The sequence below is a fragment of the Glycine soja genome, chromosome 15 (assembly GCF_004193775.1).
Source record: "Glycine soja cultivar W05 chromosome 15, ASM419377v2, whole genome shotgun sequence".
Lineage (NCBI taxonomy): Eukaryota > Viridiplantae > Streptophyta > Magnoliopsida > Fabales > Fabaceae > Glycine > Glycine soja.
In genome coordinates, this window is record NC_041016.1 from 3,384,198 (window position 1) to 3,406,205 (window position 22,008).

The 22,008-nt window shown below is 33.9% G+C and overlaps 3 protein-coding genes and 1 pseudogene across 3 annotated transcripts; 3 read left to right on the forward strand and 1 right to left on the reverse strand.

The window, feature by feature from the left end:
* Positions 1–852: 852 nt before the first annotated feature.
* On the forward strand, positions 853–4,436 carry LOC114388317 (receptor-like protein kinase HERK 1). Its single transcript, XM_028348734.1, has 2 exons — positions 853–1,205; positions 1,313–4,436. The coding sequence occupies exon 2, from the start codon at positions 1,404–1,406 to the stop codon at positions 3,903–3,905; it is 2,502 nt and encodes an 833-aa protein (XP_028204535.1). The 5' UTR covers positions 853–1,205; positions 1,313–1,403; the 3' UTR covers positions 3,906–4,436.
* A 1,624-nt stretch (positions 4,437–6,060) lies between these two features.
* LOC114387813 lies at positions 6,061–7,777 on the forward strand (annotated as a pseudogene).
* A 1,585-nt stretch (positions 7,778–9,362) lies between these two features.
* On the reverse strand, positions 9,363–10,165 carry LOC114386361 (histone H4-like). The gene is made up of 2 exons (XM_028346361.1): positions 10,068–10,165; positions 9,363–9,972 (listed from the first exon to the last, which is right to left on the reverse strand). Exons 1-2 carry the CDS (start codon positions 10,138–10,140, stop codon positions 9,611–9,613), a joined length of 435 nt encoding a protein of 144 aa, XP_028202162.1. The 5' UTR covers positions 10,141–10,165; the 3' UTR covers positions 9,363–9,610.
* Positions 10,166–11,792: 1,627 nt separating this feature from the next.
* Positions 11,793–12,883, forward strand: LOC114387025 (ruBisCO-associated protein-like). The gene has a single exon (XM_028347128.1). The coding sequence runs from the start codon at positions 11,821–11,823 to the stop codon at positions 12,688–12,690; it is 870 nt and encodes a 289-aa protein (XP_028202929.1). The 5' UTR covers positions 11,793–11,820; the 3' UTR covers positions 12,691–12,883.
* The last annotated feature ends 9,125 nt before the right edge of the window (positions 12,884–22,008 follow it).

A 22,008-nucleotide genomic window follows, 5' to 3' on the forward strand; every position in this document is an offset into this window, starting at 1 on the left:
TGCTGATTCAACGTTTCCAATTCATATTTTTTTCCTAATAATCTTCGAGGACGGCATTTCTAACAAATTTAAATCAACATAAAATAAAAACCTACAAACCAAGCATTATTTATTCCAATTAGAAGTCAGTCAACAAAACCCCCTTTTAAATTATTAGCGAGAAGGCTTTCAACTTGATTGTAACAATTTAGTGAGAAAAGACTATAGTGTAAACTCAGCCACGTTTGGTATCATGATATGATACTAATTAACTTTCAAGCCTGACATAAGTAATTAGTATAGTTCATGCCTTCATGGCTTAAAAATTTCTCGTATTTCTCCATAGACGCAAAATCTCGGGACGAAAAAGGGTACATTCACAAATTACTTTTAAAGGGAGTATGATTAAATAATAAGTTAATTAATACCAACTTTTAGAATTTTATGTTTTTAGTGGAGTCTGAGAAACTTCAATTTTAGGTGATAAGATTAGGCTTGATTCAATTTCCACTTTTGTGTTTCAATTTCCCTACAATTTGGAACTATTACCATATGAACACTTTCACACCGCCAGGCACGACTTTCCCTTCTATTATTTGGCTCATCCATTATTCCATATTCACATGTAAACGTCCCTTACTTTAACACAATAGTATTAAAGTTCAAACTACCTTACCAAAAAAACCAAAATTGGCAAATCAATCCAGTGGTATTTTCTTTCTTAATTGTCCATCTGTTTTCCTCTATATTCCTTTAATAATTATAATTAATTAATTCATATTCCTATTTTATTGCTCTGGAACAACTTACCTAAACACACTATACCTGACCTATCTCAATTTGTTTAATCTCTCCATTTGCACAATTGCATCACACATGCTCTCACCGAAAAATCTTGCAACCAACCCTTTTGTGTGTTGACCCTGCTTCCACCGTTTATTTTCCTTCGTCCGCTTTATATATTTTTCTATTTTTAAAAAACCGAATTAATAAAAAAACAAGTACGAATGAATATGTCAAAAGTTAAGGTTGTCATCGAGATCATTCCAGCTTGTGCCGAGCTAGATTCTTGCTGAAGTGGATTTGTTCTTCTCCTGTCAGTATCTGTATTAAAGTTTCTTTCAAAACCACAAAATAGGGGCTACTTCAGATTTTTCTTATTGTACCTGGTTTGGTTCATACTGGTTCTGCAACCTCTGCTGGAAACCATAAGAGTAATAACAAAGGTGCCATCTTCTGTCTTTGTTATCCCCCTTTCTGTGTGTTTGACTTGTGTAGTTTTTTGCTTGATTAAGTAGAAGACCAATGTACTTTCTTTTCCTGCTTGTACCAGAATCTTCCTACTTCTTAGGCTTCAATTAGCTTCAAAGAGAGAAATTTTAGAAAGGAAAAAAAAGTATATCCTTTCATTTCTAGATGCCACAATGACTGATTGGAGAAATATTGGTTTCTTTATATGTGTTTTATCAATCTTTCCGCTTGTATGCTTCTGTGCCACCTTTGTTCCAGTAGATAATTATCTTATAGACTGTGGAGCAACTACGAGTACTTCAGTAGGTACACGCAATTTCATAGCAGATAACAAGGATCTCCTTTCCACACAAAAAGATATTGTTGCCACTACCTCCTCAAAATCAGCTACTTCTTCCTCTGATGATTCATCGCTCTATCAAACTGCAAGAGTCTTCACTGCTTCCTCGAAGTACACTTTTAAAATTAATCAAAAGGGGAGGCACTGGATCCGTCTCTATTTCCTTCCATTCGCTTATGAAAAGTACAATTTGCGTGCTGCAGATTTCACTGTTTCCACCCAAAACCATGTCCTTTTCAGAAGCCTCAACATGCAGAAAGATCCTGTGATGAAGGAGTACTCAGTGAATGTGACCTCCGACTCCCTTGTTCTTACCTTTGCCCCTTCAGGAAGTTCCATTGCTTTTGTGAATGCCATTGAAGTTGTTTCTGTCCCTGATGACCTAATTGTTGATGATGGTTTTGCCTTAGATCCATCAGTAACCTCTTCTGGGTTGGTGACACAAGCACTTGAGACAGTTTGGAGGGTTAACATGGGTGGTCCTACTGTGACCCCTATAAATGACACCCTTCAAAGAACTTGGGTTCCTGATCAAAGTTTCCTTTTGCAATCCAACCTTGCCTCATTTTCTTCCAATATTAAGGGTGTTAAGTATGAGAACCATGGGCAAGCAACAGAAAACACTGCTCCGCCTACCGTTTATGGGACTCTCACACAGATGAACTCGACCTATGATCCCCGTAATATTTTCAATGTAACATGGCAGTTTGATGTAAGTCCCGGATTTCAGTACCTTGTTCGACTTCACTTCTGTGATGTAGTCAGTAAAGCTCTCAATGAACTCTACTTCAATGCTTATGTTGACTCCAAACTGGCTGCTTCAAGTGCTGATCCCAGTACTACTAGCAATAATGCTTTGGGTGTTCCATACTATAGGGATCTGGTTACAGCCGTGGCTGTCAGCAAAACACTTCGCGTAAGTATTGGCCCTTCTGAGGTAAATAAGGAGTACCCTAATGCCATTTTGAATGGGTTGGAGATCATGAAAATGAACAATTCTATGGGCAGTCTTATCCCAGGAGCTGTGGCTATTACTTCTGGCTCAAGTTCTAAAAAAACTGGCATGATTGTGGGTGTGAGTGTTGGGGTAGTTGGTGCAGTTGTCTTGGCTGGAGTTTTCTTTGTACTGTGCAGGAAAAGAAGAAGGTTGGCACAAAGGCAGTCAAAGACATGGGTTCCTTTATCCATCAATGATGGAACTACTTTTCATACCATGGGAAGTAAATATTCTAACGGCACAACACTGAGTGCTGCTTCAAACTTTGAGTACCGAGTCCCTTTTGTGGCGGTTCAGGAGGCTACAAATAATTTTGATGAGAGTTGGGTTATTGGCATTGGTGGTTTTGGTAAAGTGTACAAGGGAGAGTTAAGTGATGGCACAAAAGTGGCAGTCAAGAGGGGGAATCCACGATCACAGCAGGGGCTTGCAGAGTTCCAAACTGAAATTGAAATGCTTTCTCAATTCCGTCATCGCCATCTAGTGTCTTTGATTGGTTATTGTGATGAAAGGAATGAAATGATCTTGATATATGAATATATGGAGAAGGGTACTCTCAAGGGTCATTTATATGGTTCAGGTCTGCCAAGCTTAAGCTGGAAGGAGAGGCTTGAGATATGCATTGGAGCAGCTAGAGGGCTTCATTACCTTCACACTGGCTATGCTAAAGCAGTTATTCACCGCGATGTGAAGTCTGCAAATATCCTACTTGATGAGAACCTGATGGCTAAAGTTGCTGATTTTGGATTATCAAAGACGGGGCCTGAAATTGACCAGACACATGTTAGCACAGCTGTTAAAGGTAGTTTTGGGTACCTTGATCCGGAGTATTTTAGGAGGCAACAACTAACAGAAAAGTCAGATGTATATTCATTTGGGGTAGTTCTGTTTGAAGTTCTTTGTGCAAGGCCTGTCATAGATCCAACACTTCCTAGAGAAATGGTAAACTTGGCAGAATGGGCGATGAAATGGCAGAAGAAAGGACAGTTGGAGCAAATCATAGATCAAACACTTGCAGGCAAAATAAGACCAGATTCTCTAAGGAAGTTTGGAGAAACTGCTGAGAAATGCTTGGCTGACTATGGTGTGGACAGGTCTTCTATGGGAGATGTCTTGTGGAATTTGGAGTATGCTCTCCAACTTCAAGAGGCCGTGGTTCAAGGTGATCCTGAAGAAAACAGCACCAATATGATTGGAGAACTCTCTCCACAAGTCAATAATTTCAACCAGGATGCAAGTGCTTCTGTTACACAATTTGCTGGCTCAAGCCTCGATGATCTGTCTGGTGTTTCTATGAGTAGGGTGTTCTCACAGTTGGTGAAGTCTGAGGGTAGATAGATGGTTCTGGATATCCTATCTTATAAATTTTGTGGGACAGTACTCTTCTGTTATAATTTTTGTTGTTTGTCTTCTGATCACTAGCTCTCTGCCCCGACTCGGAAGATTAGGCTCTTCATATCATAGATTTGTAAAGAAAGACTGAGTTAATGAAATATATATGTTTGCTTAATTGGTAATCAGAGAATCTACTTGTTAAAACTCTGGTTTCTCAGGTTCGAATTGAACTGTCTTGAAAAGCCAGTGTAAGTTGTGCAACTGCAACCGCTCAGGTGTACCTTATCAGCTGGAGAAAGAGCTGAATCAGCAAGTGTGGCAAAGTTCTCTGATTAAACTGCCATATAGAGTTAGGTTAGATGTTTTGGATTTGTATCTTTTATACTTTTTGTGACCCGAGAGGGTATTGTAGGAGTGGATTTTAGGCAATTTCCAAGCATGGTTTTTTATATTCTCAGTCATTTGTTACCTCTACTATATTTCTGATGTACTTGCTGTTAATACAAGCTACATGGTTTATCATATTTTCTGTCATTTATTTCCTCCAATTGATTTCTTATGTATTTGCTGTTAATACAAGCGCGGTTAGAATCTTTGTGCATTGGCACAAGGGATGCCAAGTCTGATGCAACAAGATAATACATAGGGAGTAACTTAATGGCACTATAGGAAAAAGCTGTAGTCTGCATAATAATAAAGCTTGTTATTGTTTCCCTCCTTAATATTGCTATGCCCAACACCAAAAGAACATATTGTTACCACAACCAATCCCGAGCCATGTGTCTAACCACCCCAATCCTTTGAGTTTGTGGATACCTTATTCCAGTTTTCAAATCTCTGAGAAAATATTTTTAGTTTTTATTTTATTAATAATTATAAAAATATCACCTCTTTTTTTATCAGTCACCTCATTTTTACTTTGCTTTATATTCTTAAATATTTATGTAGGAATCAATAAAAATAATAGAAAAACTCTCATGAAAATAAAAAAATACTTTCACTTCATAATTGTTAGCGAAAACAAAAAAATTCCTTTTTCAAACTAAATAGGCTTATGCTTTCATTTTTTATTTTACTAACAGAAAAAGTATTTTAATCTTATTTTTTTCTTTATTTTAAAATTTTTATGAGTACTGAACCCTATAAAGACTTGGTTAATCTTAGAAAATATTTTGTTTTTATTTTATTTTTTACAAATAATTTTAAAAATTTACTATATTTTTATTTTAACTGTTTATACCAAAAGTTGCAAAAACAATATTTTGTCATCTTTTTTTTTCGTTTATATTATAATTTTTAAAATAAAAAATAAAAACATCACTTTTATCATTATTCATAAAAAAATCACAATTCAAACAAATCTAAAATATTGTTTTCACCATTTTATATATAAATTTTAAAAAAGTTAATATAAAAATATGATAACATTGTTTATAAGGTTTTTTTTTTTAAATGTCTCACATAGTCTCTAAAAAAATTGCCTCACAAAAAATGAATGATAAGATGAGAAGTATATAAAGATAAAATGATCCGTGAACTTAATATTTTGTAGTTTTGAAATAAAATTGTAACATTGAGTTCACTATTACTAAACAAATTTATTTACTAAATACTCAAATAAATTTTTCAACTAGTAAAAAACTTTAAAATTAGTTAAAATGTTTTGTCAAACATAATCATAATTATGTATTTGTTATTTTTGTGATAACAGTTATTATGATTTAAAATAAAAATTAATTTCAATTTTACGTGTATAAATAGTAAATATTTTTTATAAAAAATATTACTTATTAAAAACTAGGCTTTTAAACAATTACAAAGAAATGTTTTTTTAGCTCTACTTAATAGGTTTCTAATCCATTTCTACATAGATTTTTGGATCCTTTATTGTGCATGAGACTTAATTAAAGATTTAAAAGTATTTTTAGAGATCAAAATCACAATACATGTTAAATTCAAAAAGTTAATTTTTTAATATGTGATAATCAAGTGGATGAAAAGGAACATAGGTCACTTTATTATTGAAAGTGTCAATATAGGCGTATTCGTTTGATGGAACTACTTCTCATACCATGGAAAGTGTCAATATAGGCCTATTCGTTTGAAAGTGTCAACATAAGTCACTTTATTATAGCACAAAGGCAGTCAAAGACATGGGTTCCTTTATCCATCAAATGATGGAACTACTTCTCATACCATGGGAAGTAAATATTCTAATGGCACAACACTGAGTGCTGCTTCAAACTTTGAGTACCATGTCCCTTTTGTGGCGGTTCAGGAGGCTAGAAATAATTTTGATGAGTTGGGTTATTGGCATTGGTGGTTTTGGTATAGTGTACAAGGGAGAGTTAAGTGATGGCACAAAAGTGGCAGTCGAGAGGGGGAATCCAAGGTCATAGCAGGGGCTTGCGGAATTCTGAACTGAAATGCTTTCTCAGTTCCGTCATCGCCATCTGGTGCCTTTGATTGGTTATTGCAATGAAAGGAATGAAGTGATCTTCATATATGAATATATGGAGAAGGGAACTCTCAAGGGTCATTTATATGGTTCAGGTCTGCCAAGCTTAAGCTGGAAGGAGAGGCTTGAGATATGCATTGGAGCAGCTAGAGGGCTTCATTACCTTCACACTGGCTATGCTAAAGCAGTTATTCACTGCGATATGAAGTTTGCAAATATCCTACTTGATGAGAACCTAATGGTTAAAGTTACTGATTTTGGATTATCAAAGACGGGGCCTGAAATCGACCAAACACATGTTAGCACCACCGTCAAAAGTAGTTTTGGGTACCTTGATCTGGAGTATTTGAGGAGGCAACAACTAACAGAAAAGTTAGATGTGTATTCATTTGGATAGTTCTGTTTGAAGTTATTTGTGCAAGGCCTGTCATAGATCCAACACTTCCTAGAGAAATGGTAAACTTGGCGGAATAGGCGATGAAATGGCAGAAGAAAGGACAGTTGGAGCAAATCATAGATCAAACGCTTGCAGGCAAAATAAGACCAAATTCTCTAAGGAAGTTTGGAGAAACTGCTGAGAAATGCTTGGCTGACTATGGTGTGGACAGGCCTTCTATGGGAGATGTCTTGTGGAATATGCTCTCCAACTTCAAGAGGTCATGGTTCAAGGTGATCCTGAAGAAAACAACACCAATATGATTGGTGAACTCTCTCCACAGGTCAATAATTTCAACTAGGATGCAAGTGCCTCTGTTACACAATTTGCTGGCTCAAGCCTCGATGATCTGTGAGGGTGGATAGATGGTTCTGGATATCCTATCTTATAAATTCTCTGTGACAATATCTTCTGTTATAATTTTTGTTGTTTGTCTTCTGATCACTAGCTCCCTACCACGACTTCGAAGATTAGGCTCGTCGTATCATAGATTTGTAAAGAAAGATTGAGTTAATGAAACATGTATGTTTGCTTAATTGGTAATCAGAGAATCATCTTGTTAAAAACTCTGGCTTCTCAGGTTCGAATTGAACTGTCTTGAAAAGCCAGTGTAAGTTGTGCAACTGTAACTGCTCAGGTGTACCCTATTAGCTGGAGAAAGAGCTGAATCAGCAAGTGCGGCAAACTTCTCTGATTAAATTGCCATATAGAGTTGGGTTAGATGTTTTGGATTTGTATCTTTTATACTTTTTGTGACCAGAGAGGGTATTGTAGGACTGGATCTTAGGAAGGGAGAAAGAGTGAAAAAAGGGTGTGCATTCAATGCAAGCAATACATACTTCAACGTTCACATCCATGGAGAATGAGAACAAGTGAAAAATTTTATCCATCATGAGACAACGGACACTTAAATATGAGACATATATGTGTGTGTGACATTGCTGTAATTTTGCTCGAAATTTTCGTAAACCATATCTTCGACCTTTAACATTCCCTCCCGTGTTTTGTTTTTTCAGAAAAAAGAAAAAGGAGGGAGAGAAAAAAAACACATACTTCATAGTACATAGTACAGTATAAAGCAGCAGAACATAAAAAATAAAAAGTAAAAACCATGTGAGATTGGACTAGAAATCATGAAGCACATCAACCTTGGCAGAGCAGGGTAGAAAGCTCTGAAAGATTGAGAACGCAGCATAAGTGACATCCGTGGCCCTCATGAGAACCTTATACTTGTTCTTCAAATTTAATTTATTTCTGACACAAACGACCTTCTCCTTCAGTTTATCGAAACACTTGAGGGTCTTCTCAGTGACACCCACTTTCTTCTCCCTTGAGAATTTGTAACTCCTTAAGTACATTTGCCGACACGAGAATCTATCAACTACCTCGGATTCTGGCCATTTGTTGAGGTTTACGAAGGTTGGCCTAAGGGGAAGATGTCTGTCCTTCACACAATCTAATGCAAACAGAGGCCATAAGTTTCATGGGTTTTGGAAAAGATTAATTCCACAGCACAGCATAACACTAACTTGAAGCTTACTATAAAATTTTCAGTCCGAAGAAACAATATTGTGCAATAGTTTTGTATAAGATAAGTGCGTGGGGATGTGACAGAATCAGTTTTTAATTTATCCAACGGGATATGATATTCCTTGTGAATCTGTCACTTGAAATAATCTTTTAATACTATGAGTGGTCCTATTCTGTATATAGCTTATATCCTAACGCATTAAGATATGATATTGCTTGTTCAAGGCGTTCATAATCGTTTTCTGATTTCGTGTAAGCTTTTAATGTTCTCATCAAATTCTTCCTCATCAATTTGATTTTTACAAATCAAATTTTGCAATCAAGAAACAGTTTTGTGATTTTGCAAAGAATAAATTTAAGGCAAAATTTAATCTGATAAAATAATATATGAATGTAAAATAACCGCAAAAGGGATATTAGATTACTATAATTTTCATCTTAGAACATACGTCATGCTTCCATATTCGTGCCCCACTTTGGATTTAGAAGTTGCAAGCACACGACCAAATCCAACTGGGCCAAAATTAACCATACTTTAATTGCATTAGGCTTGATTGTGTACAGCTCATAATTGTACAAATAAATAGGCTACAAAAGGTGAAGAAAAAGAGGTCCAACGCACAGGCAGCCCAACGCATTAAATTGGCCATTTTCTGCACATGAATGATAATAAACAATGGTGACTAATTCTATTTGCAATACTTTTTTCTCTTCATTTTGCACTTGCTTTTTATTTCAAGTTTTTCTATACAAAATAAAAAAATAAAAAAGTTCACATAACAGGTTCCAAAATACTTACATGAAAAGATGCAGAAAGAAAAAATGAATGCAAACATTATTAACCACAAAACAATTTAGCACGCATCCCTCCCCTGCAACTTAGAACTAAACATGTAGCTGAATGTCCTTCAAAACCAGCAATAACGTGAATGCGCAATGCTTCAATGTTGTATGCTATAGTTTCCACTTTTCACAAGGAAGACAATTTTCACAAGGAAGAACAGGAAGAAATATTTTGAGAAAAAGCAAAACATAATTAACTTAAATAGAAACTATAAATTGATTTACGAAACGATTTTTAAAAGCCAAAATAATTCTACATTTCAACGGAGTAGTTACATCACATAATTGACACCAACAAGTAAGCATAAAATTGCTCCTAATTTTCCCCATTCACTACAAACACCACCATAAAAAAAAAAAAAAAAACTACCCCAATCCATGCCTCGTTTGTTTTTCTTGACAGCAAGACTTTTCCCTGGCGAGGAAAATCAAGCAAAAACCCTAACCACCAAATCCGTAGAGGGTCCTTCCCTGCCTCTTAAGCGCATAAACAACGTCCATAGCCGTAACGGTCTTCCTCCTAGCGTGCTCCGTGTAAGTAACGGCGTCACGGATGACATTCTCCAAGAAGATCTTGAGAACACCGCGAGTCTCCTCGTAGATCAAACCGCTGATACGCTTCACGCCACCCCTGCGAGCCAAACGACGAATCGCTGGCTTCGTAATTCCCTGAATGTTGTCGCGGAGAACCTTACGATGTCGTTTTGCTCCTCCTTTTCCCAATCCCTTTCCTCCCTTTCCACGCCCAGACATCTTGCTGCTGCTTAAAACCTCGACTGAATCGAATCGAATCAAATCAAAATCTACACACAAACCAAACAATTACTAATCTTTAGTAAAGGGAAATAAAAAATATTGTGGTGGTGGAAATGATTTTCGATACGAGAAATTAATTTACCTGTGTTAGTGTTGTGATAGGATTCAGGATTCAGGTTCGGATGCGGATGCGTTTTATAGGAAGGCAAGGGCATTGTGTCGATCCGTGTACCGGTTTTTCAAGCGCGTTCTGAACCGTTGATTTGGTTGCTATGTACGATGGAGATGGGAGAAGAGACTTCATTTGGATCGGTGACGTGGCTTGAGCCGTTAAATGAAAAAGTGAATTTTGTGTTGGCGGGTTCGGTCCCGCGGTTAATCTTTTTTCGGGCATGGATTGGGTGCCGCCAATGTTTTACTATAATCAAATATCAATTTTCCGTGTAAAGAAAATTATTTATCATATGAATTTTATGAGAACGCGCGGGTGAATTATGAAACTAGATATAAATTTGTTAAAAATTTTGACATTTAACATTTGCAAATATTATTATTATTAATATTATTTGCATTCTTCTTCTGTTTTTTTATTATTATTATTATTCCATGCTCATGCGCTACCTATCAATGCTTTTGTTGCAGGTTTAAGCTTTCTGTTCTCCATCAATGCATTTACAGCGTCTGAAGGTCTAATTTTTATTAATTTAGCTTAAACAATTATCCAGTTCCTATAAAATAAAGTTGTTATTGTTTCGATCTTCTTAATTTGATTTTGCAATAAGGAGAAAAATGTGTTGGTTTGAGTGACAGGAAACGACTTAAATCCCTTGTGTAGGGTGGGTGATATTGAGTTTGACATTGATATTTTTTTTTAACGTAGGGTACCCTCAATTAGTACTAATTTATGAGATATTGAAATTTATCTAATGGACTAATCTCTTCTACAAAATATGCATGACATTGAATCTCTTGATTATTACACATGTTTAACAGATAAAATTATATGATATTGGATAGCCATACCATCTAATCATAAATATATGTATTTGATTGTGAATGTATTCATTTTCTTCCTATATATACAAATTTAAATTTTGTCCAATGCAATTTTACTATATGACTCACTCGACCTCATTCGTTGAATGATTTTGTTAGATTATTTTTTTCACCTCATCTCCAACTAATTTTAGGCATTGACATGAAGTAATAGTATTGCCATATAATTTTAGGTATTCTATATATAATTTTTTTTCCTCAAACAAAGCTTTCTAACTAAAAATTAGACGTGAAATTCACAATATAAAACAAAACTTCCAATAGAAACAGAGAGAAGAAGATTTTGACAGATATTTTGCCAAGATCAGTTTCATTGTCAGTTACTCATAAGAGCAAGTGAAAGTAGCTTTCGGAAATCCCGGACCACATCCAAAGGTAGCCAATAAGTAGGAACTATTTTATTTTTACTTAGCCACTATATAGTAGGAGGTTGTTGATACCCTATCCTAACACCACGTTGCTGTTCCAATAAGTTTCCCTTGAATATCATTAAAGCTTGCCTTTTAATGGAACATTTAGTCACTTTATGTAATTTCGCAAATCAAGTCTCTCTCTCTCTTTTTTTTTAAATTATTATGAGTCTTTTTATTTTTCAATTGTATAATTTTCATCGTCTAAGTAGTATATATTATTAACTTAATTGCTAACAATACATTCTCACACATTTCTTATGAGTTAAAGTTTATTGAAATTACAGAGTCATGGATGAAATTCATTAAACAAAAAAAAAATGAGATTTACACAATTTTCAACAAAACCATGTGTTGCTTACATTTAGACTCACGTGATAGATACTCCATGTTAATTCTAATGTGGCCTGGACACAAGTGAAGTATATAATGACACCTTGGGCTGGGCAATTTCTGGCACAACACCCAAATTGCAATTCCATATATTGGTCTCTTGGCACAATGTTGTCGATTTTCCGGCAATACACGTTCGACGACTCGTTCTCGCAAGTGTTTGTGTCGGCGAAATTCCTGAAGGAGTACCAGATCGCCCTGACCTTCGCCAGCGACTACGACGACGAGGGTGCCCCCACCAACGGCGTTTTCCGACCGACCTGGGACCTGAGCAAGGTCACCCCCGAATCCATCGCGCGCTTCAAGGACAAGAACCCCAACGTTGACATCAAAGTCTTCATCAGCATCGGCAACCGCGGCACCCAACACCCCTTCAAACCCTTAAACAACAAAACCTGGATCGACAACGCCACCGAGTCCCTCACGCACCTCATCAAGAACGAAGACTACAACCTCCACGTGGACGGCATCGACGTGCTTTACGAGCACATCGATGCCTCCCCCGGTGACTTTATCGAGTGCGTGGGACAGCTCATAAGGAACCTCAAAGAAAAGGGCGTAGTGAGCGAGGCTTCTATTTCTCCCTCGTTTGCTCTGAACGAAGAATATTATCCCTTGTTGTACAGCGCTGTGTCCTTCTTCGTTGACTGGGTCGATTACCAGTTCCAAAGCGAGCTCAAACCAGTGTTCGACCCAACCACGTTGGTGAAGCGCTACAATGAACTAACCAAGCTTTATCCCAGAAGAAAACTCTTTGCTGGCTACAGCGCCGAGAACGAGGACTGGGCCACTCTGTCGCCGATCGTCTTCTTTCTCGGTGGCATGGACATTCTCAAGAAGAGAAAGGCTCCTGGAGTTTCCATTCATTACCATAATTACTATGCAGATGCTCCCAATAAGGACTGATTTCATTCACTCTGCTACTATCATCTTAATTGCCTTACTCCATCATATATAAATTGTGTTTCTTATATTATTTACTTTCATGTAAGACCCCATCCAGGGTAATCGAATCAGTTCCATATATATTTATAAAAATAAATTGTATCGTGCGTAATATGGTATGTATATATATATATATATATATATATACAATTAATTCTTGTTCTTTTAATTTGTTTTTTTCTTTTTATATACAATGAAACAAGTTTTTATATATCACTTAATGTTAATAAAACATGCTTGTCACCATTGTAGATTAAACAGACCAATCCACATTCCGCAATCCATAAGCACGTGATGACACAACTTTGCAGCCAGCAAAAATTATAACTCGAATTAAGTTGAAGTTTGAAAGAAAGAGAGGAAGAGAATAAGAAAGATAGAGATGATGTAATGGCGGAATGTGGATTGGTCTGTTTAATCTACAATGATGACAATCTGTACACTTCATATATTAATTGTCTCTGCAACCAATATCTCTATATATTGTAACACGAATTAATTATATGTTTAGTTTAAAGAACACTATAATAGCAATCCATCAAGGAAATATTAATACTATATTTGAATCGATAAAAAGGAATACAATAAAATAATAATATCAGATTCTGTTGTTTGGATGATTTAAAATAAATTAAAACATTTTTCATTTCTATATTCTATCCAATAGTTTTTTTCTTTTTGTCTTTCTAATTTAAGATATGAAACGAAGTAATCTTTTTTATCCTGAAAATAGTTAAATAACAGTGATTCTTACTAAAAATATCAGAATAAGTTGGATTGGAGCCTAAATCAAGAATGTAGTAAACAAACCCTAAGCCTGCAAATGTAGAAATAAACGTCATTAGTAAATCTTGAGAGAATGGAAATTACCATTGCGCATTAGAAACACCATCTCCTATCAGTACGCAAACTCGCTTATATAATTAGTAAATCTCTACGGGTCCTTCACATGTCCCTCTCTTCGATAGACCAATGAAACTGTAATTTTGCCTGAAAAATGCCAAATGACATAAAACGTCTTTTGCGTAAAACGACTGAAAAAAGAAAAAAAAAATAGCAATGAACTTTGTCAGGTAACTATTTACTACTTTTTTTTTTACCAATTCAATTATAACTATTATGAAATATGTAATTGGTTTCTTTTACCACTTCAATAATATTCATATATTTTGACGTTCATGTTGATTTGGGTTAAGAAATACTTTCAAAGGTTTAAAAGTTAGAAAATGATTTAAAAATTGATAAAATTTAAATGATTTCATAGAATGTAAAATTAGAATTTGAAGAAGTTTCTGATGTTTTGGTTTGTAAGTTTTGAGAAGAGTTTTTTTAAGAAATTAATCATTGTTTACAGTTTAGGACTTTCTGTAGAGTTTAGACCATTAATCTAATTCAACATTCATAATTTATTTCATTGGGTGCTCACTTCTTTAACCGATAAAAAAGAAGGAGGTATAAATAAAAAAAAAAAAACCACTAGTAACATAGAAAGAGTAAAATAGTACTCTTTAAGTCTTAATGGGCAACCACTGCTTTGTCCATGTATAGGCCCACTTGGAGGAGAAAATGGTGTTGCGTCCCAAACGAAAATACCCAGTGAACTGCTAGGGGCATCCAGCAGTTTTGCTGGTACACCCAACATAACAAGGAAATGTCGTTTTTGCCTTTTCATAAGTCCAATACGGATTGCTAATCCATAGAAATCGAACCTATGACTTTCGCGTTATTAATACTACCCATCTTCTTCCTCCGTGCAGTCACCATCGCCGCCTCTGTTTTCCATACCAACTCTGCCACCATGCTCTGCACCATGCAACCAAGTCTCGCACCATTATCAACTCCGCCTTCCAGGCTGACTGGGCCTCCATGCCCCGTGCCAATGCAACAAAACCAATCACCCATGCTTGCTCCCCACCTTGCTGCCAACAGCAAGCACCACGTGACCCACGCGACGTCCTGCATCTTCAACCAGCTCGATCACGCTCGTGCCCCACGCGCCGTCCTCCATCTTCAACCAGCTCGACCACGCTCGTGTTGTTATTTCCCTCGACAACCTCTTAAGTGTTGTTGTTCATTATGGTCGTGCAACGGCTCCACATGACAATCTTTTGGAACATATAGACATGACACTGTTTTAGATGGTAGTTGAGTCCTATGGGTCTGCCATGGTCGCACGCAAATGCCAACTAGTTGCCTTTGCACTATGCACAACTGCGAAACCAGGTGCATTTCACCGGAATAGACCTTGGGATCTCGATATTGCTTTTAGAAGCCATGATTTGAAAATCCAACACCTTGAGGACAAGGTGTTTTTGATGGGACAATTAATGTTAGGAGGGACAAAACAAACCATCAAAAGCACCACTAAGGGCACAAACCCCTTGGTGGTTTCCCTTTAACATAATCCATTAGAAGGTGTTGAGCTATCAGGAGGATACTGGTTCACAGGGAGTATGTTGTTGGCATGTTGCTTCCCATTGTGCAACACTTCATAGTAATGACCTTTTGTTTTCGTAGCAGCACCCTTGGCTAGTGCCTCTATATAAGGGATGCTTAGTATGTAATAGAGGACAGCAGAAAAACAATACAAGTTTTCTTCCTTATTCTTTTCTCTTATGGAGGTTCCTAGCCCTCGAAGCTAGGCTGTTATTTTCCGTGCTTCTGTGCATAACAATAAACCTATCCTTTTCCCTTATGAAACCAAATCATGTTAATATGGGTTATGTTGAATGGTACTGGTATTATTTTGTTGCCTTCCCACTATCATGTATCTCACCACAACCACAAGTCGCCTACCAAAGTTGATATTTCCTCCTGCTTTTCGTGTCCACTTAGAGTTTTGAACTTTCTTGGTAGGAGAATAAATACCGCTAATCAACCAAATTTGTTAGGGATGTTTGAAAAATTAACTCCATCCAAAATTCCAAATTAACTCAAACTTTTTTCATTAAATCGATTTAATTAGACGCATTATTTCTTCAAATCTAATAAGGTCTCACTCCTTATGAAATTGAGTTGGTAGGAGTTTTGGTTGTTCTGTTTGGGAGGGAGTGGACGACAATCTTAGTAATTTGTCTTCGAAGGTAAAGCATCCCAAATCTTAATTATCCCGCTCTCAATCATTTTAACGAGAATTCTTTTCTAAATGAAGTCACTTGAGAGTGAATATTGATATTACAAATCTACAATCTAAGCATAACCACTTTTCGATCTGAAAGATATTTTTGTGTTTAATGTTTTGTTTTGTTTTGTTTTTCAATAGATATCATGGCTACTTGCATAAGTACAACATAGGATGCTAAAAAAAACGCTATAATAGTGTACAACATATATTAAGCATCAACAATGATAAATCAGAAGAATGACCCAACCGGATGTAACACCCGAATGATTAGATTTCTTTGAGGCCATTTTAGAACCTAAAGGCCCAAAGCCCTCTTTTGGGGGTTGCTATTTGCCCAACAACATTATTTTTGGCCCCTACCAACATTCTTAAATTCCATAGATATAATTTTCCAAAATTTTGTTGTGTAATGTACAACAGAATCATGATTTCATTGTACTCTTTGTTTACACCCCCACTAGTTTAGTGGAAGTGTAGTTCCGTTGTGTAGTTGGGTGTGTGGAAAAAAATGAATAACGGAAACACGATTTTGTCATGCAAGTGGGGACCAATTAAGAAAGTATGATTCTATTGGATATTTTTTTAAGAAAAAAAACACAATGAAAGTATGAATTCTCTGCATAAATTGTTACACAATGAATCACTATTCTACTGTGGTTTGCTATAAAGGGTGGGGTGAGTTCCAATATGGGAGGAAAGAAGCAAAAAGACATTTTGGTATTTGCGCATTCATAATAGAGGCCAAAAGCAATTTTGGAGGTGTGAATATCAATTCCCCAGTCTTTGCTCAAATAGCTGTGATAAAGGCCCATTTTTTTTTTTTTAAAATAACTTTTCTTACTAGGCGGAATGCATGGGCTCATGGACTTTTCAACCCAAAGCTGAATTGTGTGAAATTTGTCAGTGGAGTATTCTTTTTGGGGGGTCACGCGTGTGATAATTTTTTAATGATAATACTAAATAATTTGATATTATGTCAATAAAAAAAATCACATTAAGTGTTTTAGTCGAAAATGTTCACATTGGTATATTAATGTGCCATCAAATAATTTCTTATAATTTTTTAATTAGTCTCTCAAAAATATAAAATTTTCATTCAAGTTATGCTTCTATACTGCATTGTCATCAGTTAATTTGACAATTAGTTTGCATTTTGAACAAAAATAATTATAAATTAATTTAGAAAGATTATTATAAAAGTCGTATTTTTTAAAAGAATGATTGAAGAATAAAAATATTTAAAGAATTAAAGTAACAATGCCTCTTATTTTTAAAGTAATACTTATATAAGATTATATTATTGCCCTGCCAAGGCCCTGAAAAGCTAGGTATAAAAGTAAGAGAGGCTATTAACTAATAATAACAATGAAATCAACTGTGTCCGGGTCTCGCTCTAGTCTAGAATATACTACTATTGCATGCGGCTGGGTTTTATTTCTCTGTAATACGTCGTCATGATCCCATAAACAAGTGTAAGAGTCATGAAATAAAAAAAAATGTTATCCTTTCATATACTTTAAGAATGCTGGGTTCATATATATATATATATATATATATATATATATATATATATATATATATATATATATATATATATATATATATATATATATATATTTTCACCAACAACATTCAACATAGATGATTAGAATCTTTAAGTATGATAACAATAGAGGTATGTCAAAAAATTCATCATATTTAACGGGATTGTAATCGAACCTAAATTAAATTATTTTTTTTGAATTAGTTTAATAAAAAATAAGTACATTATTTTATAAAATCAATTTAATTAATTAAATTTTTTTTACAAAACCAATATGATTAATCGAATTAATTTTCATTTAAATATTTTTATCTAACAAAAATTATTTAAAAATTAATTTGAAATTGGTTTGACTCTAACAACATTAATTTAAAACTTATTAAAAATTAATTCAGTTCATAATCAGTTTTTTAAAATCAATTTTGAATCAATTTCTAAATCTAAATCAATTTGACTATTTGAATTAAAATGTTTAATCTTTTTGTCCAACTAATTTTTACATACTCCTAACTAATAATATAAAGTTCGATTTCCTGATTATACATATGAAGAAAACTATAGAAAGAGATAAAATTCACTTTCGAGATTCGATTCCCTTATCATACATATAGGAAAGATTTTACTCGAAAAGATTCCCTTATATGACTTCCTCTCTAAAGATATATTGTTTCAAGATTAACATATAAGATCTTAATAATAAAAAATTGTTGTATTAACATTAATATATAGTTATATTATATACAATAGGATTTAAACTATTCTACGGCCACGACCTACAAGTATTGTCCAGTTTGACAACAATATGTCAACCGTTATATGTATAGAAATACGTATATGAAGTCTCTCTTTTTTTCAGATAAAAAGTTTAAACACTTTTTTATTTTATTATTATTCTGCCTCAAATCAATAGGCAATTTGATTGAACATTTATCATAGAAATTATACATGTACTAAATAATACTTATATCGCCTTTTTGATTCAAAGGTCACATATTTCACGATAAATTGTCAGATACTATCAAAATTGTAAATAAGAGCCTAAAAATGTCACTACTGCTTTTAACCTCTTACTATATTGATTAAGGAAAAAGATAATATTAATTAAGTGATATTTAATATATTAAATATTTAATGCTGCCGGCCCTCGTTAGTATCCTGCTGACATTAACTACCTTCATTCATTTATACTTCAATCTATACCAAACATTTCCTTATAAAAATTAATTATTTCATCTGTAGGCCTGAGCTGAGAAATAAACCAGGGAAAAAAACGGGGCTTTTGTTTTTTTTTTTTCTTTAAATATCGTACATTCTCAGTCGTTATATAAAATGATGATGTTAGCACATGGGACTATGAGAGTGCTGCTATGATTTATATTATACACCATTACTCAATTTATATATTCGTCCCATGGAAAGCATGCTTCGAACTTCATCAACTTCCTCGAAAGCAAAATCAGACCAATATATCTATTTATTTCCTTTTTCTTTACCTAGCTTGCTTGTAGTCTCTAATGTCTCTATGCCCCTTCAATCGTAATTACTTGTGCTTTGTGACTTTGTGCAATATTCGGTGGTATCACAGTCCACATACCCCTTCAATTGTAAATACAACTAAATACTTGTGCGATAACATAAATAATATTCGTATTCCAAATCTATTTATCATATTATTATCATCATTACTATTATTATTATTATTTCTGGACGTAGTAATATAAGATTTATTTACATTTACACAATTCAATATTTTTTTTTATGTAAAAAAGTAATTTGAATCAATTATACTATTGAAGAATTACCATTTATTTGCATTGAAGTATTAGAATTTTTTCAATTTTATTTAATAAAAAGTTGATTATAAAAAAAAGAGAAAGAGGAATGTTGTGTTAGAAATATAGTAGAACCTTTGGAAATTCCATATAATTAAAATATAGAGTCAGAGAGCATGCATGCGTAATTGAATCAAGCCAGGTACGTAGAGAAGAAAGGCTTAGACGTAAGGAATGCTGGACAGTATGTATGGTTCTTGTTAGTTTGGGAACTTTCCGAGAGCAAAAATAATACACTCGGAGAGCAAAATTTTGAGTCAGAAACGGAAATGAATTCTCTTCATTCCCCCCTCTATCTCTTCCATTTTATAAGTTTTTAAGATAATGAATAAAATGGAGATAACATATTTTATGAAATGTGACATTTAATTTATTATCTCCAAAGCTTAGTAATAGAAAAAATGGAGAAAATCCAAATCCTCCGGAAACAATGAAAACCTCGTCATGTGGTCAGAGAAGGGGGCATCTGTTCAGAAAATAAAATAAAAGGAGTGACGTGAAGGATACGGAGCATAGACATAGTGTATGTCCCAAGTAAAAATACTGAACTGAAGGGTACGAAGCATAGACAAAGTGATACGAATTATAATTCGTATTACTTTCATACTTAGGTTTGGATTGGATTTAGATGGACTCAAGTTGTAACAAGTGGGGCGGTGGATACTGCATGAACATATACACTTTTAACGTATGAGATAATTTTATCATAAACTTTTCTTTTCCACATGATCTGATATTATTTTAAACTACTGAAAACATATATTGCTTTTGAACATGCTTACATTTATCTTTATTTCTTCACTCTGCATGTTTGTATTTCAATCTGAAAGATTTAAAAGTATTTTTAATCTTAAAGTAATAAAATTTTGAAACATTTCTCATTATCCAAAAATGTACTTTGTCATTATGTCTCCCGGACACGTCTTTTGTATAAAACCTCATGCAATAATGCACTGATAGTAATATAATTTTATGAAAGATATAAAGTATATGTGTGGATTCTTATTTACAGTTCGTTAAACATATATTCACCCTTTCTAATGTAGGAAGCGTAAAAGTGACTCTTTTGTCTCACTGAAATGAACGGAAGTTACGTTAAACATAAGTGTTTTACAAACACGGCATAAGACATCAACCATAAACTGAATTTATGTGAAGCTTTTATATGTAGTTATCACTTACCAGGTACCCCTCCCCCGTTGGTTAATTTATTAAATAGAGTAATTTCTCACGGATGTACATACTAGTATTAATTTACAAAGTTTCCAAACACCTAGCTAGTTCAGGTGATGAATTGAATTCAACCTTGACCAGTCTATGAAATTTCCTAATTTATTGAAGACTCTTATTAACGTCTCAATGTGAAGATGAATACGATCGTTTCGAGTCGTTTTTCAGGTTAAACATCTTTGCACGCTAAAATAAAGTTATTTTTTTTCTTAATTCTGGTTTAGTAAAAAGAAACAAAGACTTTAATTAATTCAAAATTCAATCGAAAAATAAATAAATCTCATAAATGATTATTTCTAGTAAAGATCAAAGCCAAACCAAATCAAAGTGATAGTATCAACTATCAAGTTAGACCGTTGCAGTTGGTGGCAATTGCCCAATAGGCATTTAATCCAATTCATACTCCATTTATATAATATAATCAATTATTATAAATACGAATCAAAAATAATTTCTTACTTTCTATAAAAATAAAAATAAAATCTTACTGTTACTACCGTTGAAAATTAAATCCAAGTCACAAGGTAGTGTAAGAGAAATTTTCAATCGGAAGTGTCAATCCTGCATCGTCCATTTCTTTACCAGTTTAGTGGCTGCAGTACATGTTTTCATGGAAGGGAAAGGGTAGGATAAAAAGGAAACCTTGATACATGTCATTAGCTTGGATGGTGATTTTGACACACATTCTGAACATGATGGATAAAACGAGAAATCTTTCCTTTTCTCTCCACGCCAAATTGCATTTACTCAACCATAAATCAAAACAATTTTGCATAAAAAAATCAAAACATTTTTTTTACATGGTTTTCGATCTTGACAATATTCTTTTCAGGTTAAAAACTTATTTTTCTTATTTTAAAATAGGTAAACATTAATTAATAATTATCTTTAAGATGTTTGTCAATAATTTATAAATAAAAATATTTTAAATTTTTAATATATTAAGTATTAAATTTTTATTAAATACGATATTTTTATTTCCAAAATAATGGTAGAACATCCATTAACACTATATAATTAATACAAGCAATTAATTAAGATTAATTCAACATGAAGAAATTGAGTAATTTGTATAAAATTATTTAAAGCTCCAAAGAATTTAAACTAAGTTGAGTGAACTTATTTGAAGGTTATTTTTTTGAAGCAGACTTGTTTAAAGGTCTCCCACACATTTAGTTTTTCATTTACAAGAATTGACTTTTAGACTCGACATTAATGTATATGATAGAAAAAATCATACAAAAAATAAAATCAAATATGGCTACCACGTATTATTCATTCAAAAAATCTAGGTATGATATGATACACACACAAAAAAAAGGAATAAAATGCTAAAAAAACTGTAAGCTATGTAGAGAAGATTAAAATATATAGTCTTGAATCTTATATTTTTTAGTTGTAGTATCTCTTTCTCTTTAAAAATTATGTTCTTTCATCATCATATCATGTGTATAAATAATATAACATTGAGTTGTAATAATTTAATCAATAATCTCAAATTTGAGTTTGAATATGTAATTTATAGTTGTGACACATGATTTTGTTTTCAG